Here is a 13,042-nt window from a genome sequence, read left to right as displayed (position 1 = left end):
ATAATATCAAACAATAGATTATATATATATATATATATATATATATAATTATTTATATATATATATTTTTTTTTTTTAGTTCAAAAGAATATTTTTGAGAGCATTTCTAATTAGAAAAAATTACACCATTAGAAGATAGGTAGATCGTTATGTATGGTATGCTTAATAATATGTACACTAAATATTATAAGCATTTATATATATAATTATATATATATTTTATATATATATATATTTTTTTTTATATAATATTATATATATATATATATATATTTTTTTTTATATAATATTATATATATATATATATATATATATTTTTATATATTTTTTTTATATATATATTTTTTTTTTAAATGAAAAGAAGCAGAATAGAATAATTAATAATCCGAATCAAGGATTAATGATCGATCATTAATAAATAATAAAAGCATGATTGAAAAAATAAAGTAAAAAATAAAAAAAAAAAAAAAAAAAAAAAAAAAAAAAAAAAAAAAAAAAAAAAAAAAAAAGAAACATTTAGGTGGTAAGAAAAAAACGTTCTATATAATAATAACAAAAGGTACACCAAAACTAAAAAAAATCAAAGAACCATTTTTTACTTACAAAATATATATTTTTTCAAAAAAAATAAATAATTAATATATATATATATAATAATATATTATATTTTATATTATTTAAAATATATCATTTTAGTCTAATTCCATAAAAAAAATAAAAATAAAAAAATAAAATAATAATAAAAAAATAAAATAATATAAAAAATAATAATATGAATAATCTAGCTATTTAAAAAAAAAAAAAAAAAAAAAAAAAAAAATAATAATATGAACAATCTAGCTATTTTAAAAAAAAAAAAAAAAAAAAAAATATATATATATATATATATATATATATTAGGTAAAAATTCATATATACATAAATATCAATAAACATTAAATATACATATTATATATATGATATATATATGATATAATATGATGATGTATATTTTTACTTAAAAATGTATCAACACTTTCTATTAATAATTTCAAAACCATATTCCTGATATTCCTTTTGAGTTACAAAAAAAGAATTAAAATTTTTGAAGGAGGCAAGAATACTTCCACCCTTCCAAGAAGAATATTGTTTATCAGTTTTCCCCGATTTTAAAATATGAATATTTGGAAGATTACCATTATTTTGATGATTTATATTAAGTTCATTAAATTCTTTTTCAAATCGTTGATTAAAATTATTTAATAAAGTAGATGATCCAGTTATAATAACATTGTTTATTAAATCATCTCTATATTTGATTGAATTTAGATTTTTTAATAAATGAAACAATGTTTGTGGAGTTCCTTGAAAACTGTCTTCTTTTGTAAATACATTATTTAAATGATGATTTAATTTATTTGAATTTTGTAACAAGGATGGTGTGAAAAATATTTCAGGAGCTATATTATTAAATTTAGTAATATTAATATTTTGTCCATCTGGCAAAATATAAATATCTATATTATCATTAAAATTGATATTTTTTGCATCATAAATTTTTTTTTCATTATCTGCAACTTCACATAAATAATTTTTTAAATCTTTTAATGGTAGATATTTTGCTATATTATAATAATCTGAATGAATATTTTCTTTCTTATATTTTTTGTTATTATTATTTTTATAGTGTTCATAATATGGACAACAATATTGTGTATTATATTTTTCTAATAATTCTTCTAAATAATAATCTACAGTATTTCCTCCTATATTATAAATTTTATAATTTTTATTATCAATACTTCCTTCATTACATAATGAAAAATCAGTATAACACGATCCAACATCAACAACTGAGCAAACCTTTTTATTATAAGAAAAGCCAGTTAATATAGCTTTTGGATTAAAATAAATAGCTGGTATATTATATTTTTCAAACAACAATTCAGCTATTTTTACTTTTATTTCTTTATTTCTCATATTAGGTATAGAGAATAGATAAGAAAAAAGTTCGATATTTTCATTAAATCCACAACTTATATTATTATATTTATTTAGCATCTTTTTTATATTATTAATATCAACCATTTTATTTTCAATCATGTCAATATCAAAATGGTTATTTTCAATTCCCCACAATTCAAGAGGACTTAAATGATTATCATGTGTACCATTATTATTTATATTATTACTATTATTTGTGTTATTACTATTATTTGTGTTATTACTATTATTTGTGTTATTACTATTATTTGTGTTATTACTATTATTTGTGTTATTACTATCATTTATATTATCACTATTATTTGTGTTATGACTATCATTTATATTATCACTATTATTTGTATTATTATCATTATGATCATTTTCAATCTCACCGACATTTTCATTGTCAATGAATTCACTTCCTAGACTTGTTTGCTTGTATAACTTATTACCTACAAAATTTTTTACCCTTCTTTCAAATAAATTCGTAACATATCGATCTCCTCTAACATTCATGCAAAAAATTTTTTCAAATACATCTTCATTAATATTAAAATTATTCTTATTATCAAGATATAAACAAGGTTTTATATATGTATTTTCTAAAGCTTCTAGATAAAATAAAGGATAAATTAAATTATGTTGATAAAATTCCTCTTTAGTACATAAACATTTTTTATAAACTTCTTCTTTTATTTTTTGATCTAAATCTAAATCCATTCCAACATTCGAACTAAACACATTCATAGGATTCTCATCTCCCGCATAACCAACTTTTATATTTTCAAATCCTAAATCGATAACAATACTTAATATGTCGTTGTATGTATCCATTTATAGATTCAAATATGTATAATAATAATAAATTAGATTAAAATATATTAACCCCTTTCACACACACACAAAAATATATATATGTATATTATATATTTTTAAATATCATATATAGCTTTTAATATACAAAGCGAGGATATCAAATATACAAATATAAATAATCATATCAAATTATATTAAAATGAGTAGCATTCAAACAAAAAAATAAAAAATAAAAAAAATAAAAAAAATAAAAAAAATATAATATATATAATATATATATATATATTTATTTATATTTATATGTTTAATAGAACGTGTATGGGTTGAGAAAAAAAAAAAAAAATTTTTTTAACACATTCTTAAAATTATTTACACGATCATATTATATATATATATATATATATATATATATATATATATATGTATATTTTTACAATTAACAAAATTGCTGAAACTTCTTCATCTTGTTATTTTACGTAGACATTTTTTTTGAAAAAAATTCCTTCATTATTATACCAATATTTTAATAATATCAGTTAAAAAAAAAAAAAAAAAAGTAACAATAAAAAAAATAATAGATTTACATATTTTGTTGTAAAAAGTCTGTTACTTATTTACACTTATAAAATTTTACTTTGTCAAATTAATATTCGGTTCAAAATAATTTTTTACATTTTTTATTTTTCTTTTAGAAAAAAATTATGAGTAATTACTTAAAAATTAATTAATGTAGTACTCCTAAAAATTACAGAAAATTTTTTTTTTTTTTTTTTTTTAACATAACATAAATGTATATATATTATATTTTATATTTGTGTTCTTTTTCTTGTTTGCAACATATCAATTTAAAATCTTATATAAAATATTAATTGTGAAAAAAAAAAAAAGTGGGATTTCCTATTTTTTACTACAAAAAAAAAAAAAAAGGAAAACCCATATATTCATAAAAAATTGATGTATAGAAAATATATATCATATATAATTTATACTATATAATATATATATATATATATATATATATATATTTACATATTCAATATAGAAGAATAAAACAAAAAAAAATATAATATATATTTAATATATATTATATAGTCTTTTATATTAATTCAATTTTTTATTTTAACAAAATATATTATATATTAAAAATTTAATGTTTAATGATAAATATAAATAAAATATAAACATATATATTATATGTATATATATAATATTTTATATGATGGTAACACAAAATTTTACCATTTTGTGAAATACTTTAAAAAAAAAAAAAAAAAAAAAAAAATCAAAAAGTGGTACATATTTTGCTTTATTATTTTGGAACTTTTTACTTTTATCTCTTTTGATAAAAATAAGAAAAAATATATAAAATATATATATATATATATATATATATTAAAAAAAAAAATATTATATATATATATATATATATATATATATATATATATTTTTTTTTTTTTTCATTTATGTACTTGCACGATTATACTATTGAGGGGCTTAAAAATAAATACTTGATCATTTACTTTAAAGATGACATGAAATTTATTTATGTTATATACTCCTTCTTGTGTAAATATTAGATTAAAATATAATTTTTTCTTTTGATACTTTTTTAATCTTTTTATATATCTCTGAACTAATCCAGTGTATATATATCCATTTAATGTAACACACTTGTTCATATATAATTGGTTATTATACATTTTTTCGTAATATCCTTTTTTCTTCTTTTGCTTTTTTTTCATTTGGATTTCTTCAATTTCTTCTATTTCTTTTATATCGTCAATTTCTTCAATTTCTTCTATTTCTTCTATGTCTTCTATGTCTTCTGTTTCTTCTTGTTTGTGTTTACCTTTATATATTTTTTTTTTGTTTCTCATTATTCTCATTAAACTATTGTTATCATTATAATTATGTGTATAATAAGTATTATATTTTATAACATTATATATATTTTTTTCCCTTCTTTGTTTAAAAAGTATATCATCAAATGAGCTATTTTTTTGTATTAACATATTGTCACTATCTTTTAATAATGTAGTACTTCTAATATTTGGTGATATAAAACTTTTTTGTAACATGGATATTTCAAAATTCTTTTTAAATCTAAAGCTAGATGTTATAAAATTATAATTAAACAAATCAATTTGTTTGGTAATATTTTTTTGTATAAGATATATATCATCTTTAATTTTTTTATTATATGAGAACGAAGAAATATGTATTCTTTCATTATCTTCATCTTTGTTTTGTTCATCCTTATATATTTCATTTATAACATCATAGTTATAAGGGTACTTATTTTTATTTATTTCCTTCAAAGTATTAGAAATATATGACATATCCTTTTTTGTTTCATTCTGATTATATATATTATGATCATCACTTTTTAGGATATCATTACATTGCATGGGATCTTCATTATAAGATGTTATAACGTTCGTATCATAACTTATATGATTATCATTATAATTTTTATTATCTATACTATGTGATACATTACTTGTTAATGTTTTATTCATATTATCATATTCATCATTTGAAGATATATTACTATCTTCTTGTTCATGTGGATTTATAACAGACAAACTCATATATTCATTTTTATCTTCCATCGGATTTTCTAAAGAAGATAATGTATGCATTGCATCAATTTCATTTGCATGTATATAACATTCCTTTAAATCTATATCTAAATTATTTTGTATATTGACAGCAATTTGAACCTTTTTTTCTTTTTCATTATTCATATATATATCTGTTTCTATACATTCCATAGAAAATTTTATTATATCATTAGAAAACTTCGTGTCGTTCTTTATGATTCCACTTCTTATATTTTCATCCTCCTTCAAGGACCATTCTAAGAATATATAACATGTATTACACATATTTTTTAAATCAAACTCTTGTGTATAGAATAGATAAGTCGATTTTTCATTTTTCTTTATATATAAAAAGTTATTATTTTGTGAATAAAAATTATATAATTTGCAATTATAATAATAATAAGACATGTTAGTATCATCATCACAATTATTATTATCAATATTATTATTATTATTATTATTATTATTATTATTTTTTTTATTGTCCCTTTTTGATATGTACTCAAAACCATGTATGCCTTCAATTTTTGACATATATATTTTTTTATTTTTTATATACCCACTTAACAATTTTTCATTGAATATGTAATGAAAATATATATTTTTAATATATATATCTCTCTTAGATATATTTTCAAATGACAAATATATATAATTATATTTATCATTGTGAATAATACTTAGAGGTGTATACATTTTTAATTTTATTAAAGGGATTATATTCATTAATCTCATAAAAAGATAACATCCTTCTTTTTTCTGAGTAAGGATATCTAAATAATTCGAATAATTCTTATTTTCTTTTTTTATTTGTTCATCATTCTTTTTACATAACATAGTCATCATACATTTGTGTAAGCCAGCATATGTTGAATTAACTTGGAAATATAAAAACAATGTATCTTCTTTTTTTATATCACCATTAATTATTATATGTTGAATATTTTTATGTTTAAATTTTTGTTTAAATACATTTATATCTTTATCAACATTTTCGTTGGTATATAATTCATTATCTATAGAAAGTTTTTTTTTTTTTATTCCGACATTATTTATTTCATAATTTTTGTCACCATCATAGTAATTATTATTATTTTTATTATTATTTTTATTATTATTATTATTATTATGTGTATTGTTTAAATGTTCGAATTTCTTTTTTTCATTACATAATACATATTCCTCTGCTTCCCCCTCAACAGTACTATTATGCACTATCTTATAACACATAAATAAGTTACATGGAGTTACACATAAACCCATATAATTTACATCACTATCTGAATAGTTTGTTATCTTAAATACTGTTTCAACATTTTCACCCTCAAATAATTCTATCATATCTATCTCATAATTATTTACAGTAATTTTTTTTTCATCCTCCATAACCTTTTTCGATTCACTCCTATTTAGATACATATTGACAAATTCAAAAGAAAACTTATAACATTTTTCATACACATATAATAATAACCTTTGATCAATATCATAATAAGACATTTTTTTAAAACTCTTTTTTCCAAGCATACCTATATTACTAGACCATGTATATTTATTCATTTCTTTTTTCAAATGTTTTATATTTTCTTTCTTCTGAGTATTATCTTCACAGTTGTATATCTCATCATATCTTAATGCATGCATTTTATTAAATTTTTTATGCATTTTTTTAAACCCATGTATGAAAAAGCTTTGATAAATTTTTACTAGGCCGAAGAGGTGCCACATCACACCTAATAAAAAAAAAAATAAAAAATAAAAAATACACACATATATATAAATGTATACATAAATAAATATATATATATGGACATACATATATATATATATATATATATATATTTTATTTTACCCGATATAAAGAGCAATCCTTTTTTTTGTGGCTTTATATATAAGGTACACATTTTTGCTTGCCGTGGTTCCAAAATAAATATTTTCTTTTCAACTTCAATATCTTTATTAATATCTTCGTTGTAATAGTAAGCACATATATGTGTACCCTGACATTCAACTTTTGTATATAAAGGATTAATCAACTGAAAAGATATAAATATATAATCTCCTTTACATATATATTGTATATATTGAGTATTTATTTTTATTTCTTCGTTATTTATACTCTTTTGATATATATCTTTGATTTGAGTATTATTATAAAACTGTATACAATTTATCATTTTGTTTTTCAACTCTTTTATGTACTTATCAAATTCATTCTTATCCTTTTCATTTATATATGGGGTATATAAATTCAATGATTTTATATATCTTAAAGTATATTCAGATTGGTCTTTACTATCCCTTTTTATATTATTATTATAATTCATTTCATTTATATTTGAATCGTCCTGTTTGTTATGACTATTATTTTTTATATGATTATCCTCCTTTTCTTTATTCGTCATTTCTTGTCTTTCCATAAAATTATCACATGTTATATCAATTGCCTCATTATATACACTATTTATAAATTTCTTATACATAATATACATATAATTAAATTCATGTATATGCGACATACTACCATGAGATATATTTCTTGTGAGAATATGATACATATCATTCAATGTTGTATCATAGTTTTTCATTTTATATATATTATTTTCATAAATATAAAAAAAATTAATATGACCATTTTTTTCATTATTATATATATTAGTTTTAGATATAAATAAAGAATTAACAAATAAACTTTCTGAATTTCTTAAATTTATAAATGGAATTCTTAAATTTAATGGTTTTATAATATTCTCTGTATTATCATCACTAAAATAATTTATTCTATTCATCTTTTTTTTCTCCTCATTATTATGTTCACTTGATAAATGGTCATCATTATTTACTACGTCCTTTATATTATTTGACATATGATTATTATGACCACCACTATTATTATTATTATTATTATTATTATTATTACCACCATTGATATGTTTTGTTTTATTATTTTTGAATAATTCGTTTAAAATTTTGTCTACATATATTTTATATACATAAGCAAACTCTCTTATAAAATTGACTTCTTTATCTGCTGATGTTGTATATATATCTATTTGTTTGTTTAATATATAAGATTTTTCATAATTATTTGTAATCGAATTGAGAATACATATATAATGATTTAATGCCTCATAATATAAATTAATACTAAAGGCTTGACGAGCCATCATAAAATGTAAATGTTCATAAATATGCTTCATAAATACTTTCTGTTCATATTTTTTTAATACATTTGAATAACAAAATAAAGCTAACCTTTTAAAACCACATTTATTAAATGTATGACCAGCTAATGTCATTTCAAATAAATATTTTCGATATTTATAATTTTTATTCTTTACTAACATTATGGTATTATTATAATTATTTTGTGTCATTATGCTTACTTTATTGTTTATATTTTCTATATTTTGTATATTTTGTATATTTTGTATATTTTGTATATTTTCTATATTTTCTATATTATCTATATTTTCTATATTTTCCATATTTTCCATATTTTCCATATTCTCTATATTCTCTATATTTATGTTTTCATTTATATCATCCTTTTTATTTTTTCTTTCATTATTACTACTTTGATGTTTATCGCTTGTTTTATTTTCATCACTTATTATTTCATTATTTATATGATTTATATTATTATTATCATCTATATTATACATATCAGTTGTATATATATTCTTATTATTCATTGTGGTAGATGTATTATCATCACTCATCATGTGTGTACTTACCTTTTTATTATCTTTCATAGGAGATATTATCTTATTATCATCACATTTTTTCGTTTCGACATTGATATGTTTGTTATTTGACATCATATCATTTGATATATTTCCTTCTTCATTTATTTGTTCTTTTTTTTTTTTCTTTGTTTTTTTCATATTGTCAGTTAAATAATAATGCACATTTTTATTTACCATATTTGTTATTATTTTATTATATGTATTTAAGTTTTTTATGAATTCATTAAAATTATATGATTGATCGATTTTTTCTTTTTTATAACTATATGTAATTTGTTCAAGTAATAATCCAGATCTTATATTATTATTTTGAATAAAAAACTTTGATAATTTCATATTTTCTGTTGCTAACTTTTCTTCTACATAAGAAAAATCAACATTTGCATTTATCAATATATTTATAGATGATTCATTTGGTTCATCATATATAAGTGATAAATAATAATTTAATATACAACATATAAACATATTATTTAAATAATAACATTTATGATACATCTGATAACTCAAATCTAAATAATATAATGAATCCTTTTTATTAATATTATCTATATGATGAATACATAGACTAATCAATTCATATATACTTCCTAAATAAAAATACATCTTATCATGTTTAAATTCATTTATACATATTTTTAAAACATTATATGATAATTCATATTCATTTAAAATAAAATAAATATCACTCAATGTTTTATAAAACCATTCAAGTGACTCCTTATTGTAATTTTTCCCTTCTACCAAATTTTTGTTACTTGATGATGAATTATTACTAGCCGTTCGTCGAAAAAATTGAAAAGAATCTCTTCTACCAAATAATTTTAAACCGACTTCATTATTTGATACATTAAAAAGTTGAGATTCATTAACGTTGCTTTGAATAGTTTTCTCATATTTTTCATCCTTTTTATTATCTTCTTCAATTAAAGGACCACGTTCATTCAAACCATCCTTCATGTCATCCACAGTAGATACATCATATCCTTTTGTATTCTCATCATTCTTATTATCATTAGGAGATACCAACATATTTTGTGCTACGTTCAATAAAACATTACTTGTTTGCTCAGCTACAAACGATGCAGCATCAGAGGAAGTGAAATTTAATTTGGTTTTTCTCCACATAAATTTTAACTGATTTCTTAAACTTTTTTTATTACTTAAAATCAAATTATTTATATCATTCGTTAACATACTAATATATGGTATTACACAAGTTTTTATAAAATTATGAATAAACATTTTTAGAGATATAATATCAGCAATATCCAAACAACAACAAAAATATATTTCATCAATATATAAAGGCATTTTCTTACTAATACATAATATTTTATCTGACATTATATATTCATAAATACTATTCATATCAATAGAAATATTCTTTTTTATATTCATACTTTCTTCAATATCATTTATATTCTTAGCAACCTTTATTCCATCATCTAAAAAAAAATCGATAAAATGCATACTCAAGTGATTCATATATAATTTTTGAATATTATTTAAATGTACATAATTTATTTGTTTTCTCTTTTTTCTATGTATTCTTATTTTCTCATTTTTATCACAACAACTGACTGTTTCTTGTTTTTTTACCACCATTGGTTCATCATCATAATCATTATTATGTGAAGAAGAAACAATTTTATTAGTACCATAATTATTTTTGTTATATAATTCTTCTTGTTGATCATGATTTAATGCATTGTTTAAAAAATTATCATTTTTTAATTCATATGTAATCGAACTGTGAATATTATTATCACTCATATTTTCAAATGAATGATCCTTTGAATGTTTGTTTAAATTTTCACTCATGTCCTTTTTTATATTATCATGATGATCTGTTTTTTTTTTGATTTCTTCGTTTATATTTTTTGCATATTTTTCATAAGCACTAAAAAATCGATGGGCTTTAATTATTAACAAATGACACTTAAAATTTAAAAAAGTTGATTGTATATTTACAAATAATTTCTGAACATCTGTTTCTATATCATCATCATGGTTATTTGAAATATGAAGAAGAATAATACACTTTGGTATATTAGCATTCATATAAGCATTATTTCTTTTTATATTATTTTTAATCATTGATTTATATAAATCTATAACATTACTATCTCTTGTGCTACAAATATAAACAATTCCTAATGGAGTACATGACGAATTATTAAACAAATGTGTATAGGTCCATGATGTTTTAAAATATGTATTAAACCAAGGTAGAGAAAATGCATTATATTTTTGAATATTATTCATATATTTATTTTTAAATATTTCATTATCTATATCATCATTATCATTCACATCGCTATTTGTTATATAATCATAACTAGAAGATTGAGAGAGGAAATTATCACTTTTGTTTTTATATATATTATTATAATTATATGTATTATTATAATTATATGTATTATTTTTATTATTATCATATTGAGAATATTTCCTTTTTTCTATATTATCCTCGTATTGCTCTCTTTTATTCTCTTCAATATTTTTTACTATATCCTTTTTAATATCTTTATGAAGTACAGTTGAATTAGCACATATATATTCAAAGTACTTTTTATTTAAACTAATATTGTCTTTCTCATTTTTTTTAAAATATGCATTAAGATTTTGTTCATTATATATATCAGAATATTCTGGCTCATTATATGAAATAGTATCAATCAAAATTCTATCCAGATATTCTAACTTGACATCTTCATATTCATTCGCATTTATAAATCGTATTTTAATATTTTTATTTTCAATTACCTTTTCATTTAGGGTATTATTTTTATTTAAATAATTTATATTTATGCTTGCATTCAATTTCAGGTCGACTTTTTCATTGTCATCATTTATAAATGAATCACAAAAACCAAATGGTTGAAACAAATCATTCACACTTATACCAAGGAAAAATGATATTTCCCTTTTTACAATTTTACTACTATCAATTAAAATGGTAGATAGATAAATATCGCTTATAATATTTCTTATTTCTTCTGCAATATAACTAGCCATAACTGAGAAATGGATACTAATTTATTGTTAATATATATATATATATATATATATATATATATATATATGTTTATTTATTTATACACAAAAAATTATAAGATATTTATTAAAAAAGGTTATGAACAAGTAATGATAATTTTCAAAAATGGCTGTTTCATTTTTTTTTTTTTTTTTTAAACAAAAAAAATTATGAACAAATCATAAATATTATATAAAAATGTTATTATTTGGCTGGTTCTATTTTATTATATATATATATATATTTATATTTATATATATTTATATTTACTTAAGCACAACTGAACAAGGTATACAAAAAAATGAGGAAAAGTAATTTAAAAAATATATATATTACACATATATATATATATATATATTTATATATTTCTAATTATTATAATATACATATTTCCCCTTATTTCATACAAATAAAAGTATGACAATGTATATAATATGTAATATATATTATTACATATGAATTAATAAATATATATATATACATATATATAATAAAAAATATGAAAGAAACGATAAAAAAAAAAAAAAGAAAAAAAACAATTTCAAATATATATTATTAATAAAGAGAGAAATATAAAAATAAAGATACAAACAAGTGGCACTGTTTATAAATGGTTGATTTATTTTAATACACCAATAAGGAAAATATTATTATAAAAACAAATGAAACTATAATAATATTGACATTTGGTATTATCATTCACAAAAAAAAAAAATTTTTAAATAAAAAGAACACATAAATCTTATATATATATATATATATATATCTAAAGAATATATGTTATATATATTTATATATGTATACTTGTCATATTTATATATGTATATTTGTCATATTTATATATGTTTTATTATATATATATATAT

The 13,042-nt window shown here is 18.7% G+C and overlaps 2 protein-coding genes across 2 annotated transcripts; both read right to left on the bottom strand.

Moving 5' to 3' along the window:
- Positions 1–1,008: 1,008 nt before the first annotated feature.
- PADL01_0504000 (actin-like protein, putative) lies at positions 1,009–2,799 on the bottom strand (the record flags this gene model as incomplete). The annotated part of the gene is made up of 1 exon (XM_028685395.1): positions 1,009–2,799. One exon carries the CDS (start codon positions 2,797–2,799, stop codon positions 1,009–1,011), a length of 1,791 nt encoding a protein of 596 aa, XP_028536898.1.
- A 1,439-nt stretch (positions 2,800–4,238) lies between these two features.
- On the bottom strand, positions 4,239–12,157 carry PADL01_0503900 (trafficking protein particle complex subunit 8, putative; the record flags this gene model as incomplete). The annotated part of the gene is made up of 2 exons (XM_028685394.1): positions 4,239–7,120; positions 7,240–12,157. The coding sequence occupies 2 exons, from the start codon at positions 12,155–12,157 to the stop codon at positions 4,239–4,241; spliced, it is 7,800 nt and encodes a 2,599-aa protein (XP_028536897.1).
- Between the last annotated feature and the right edge of the window lie 885 nt (positions 12,158–13,042).

The sequence above is a fragment of the Plasmodium sp. gorilla clade G2 genome (assembly GCF_900097015.1).
Source record: "Plasmodium sp. gorilla clade G2 genome assembly, chromosome: 5".
Classification (NCBI taxonomy): domain Eukaryota; phylum Apicomplexa; class Aconoidasida; order Haemosporida; family Plasmodiidae; genus Plasmodium; species Plasmodium adleri (nom. inval.).
The sequence above is the reverse complement of the archived record's forward strand: the minus strand, read 5'-3'. Positions and strand labels throughout refer to the sequence as shown.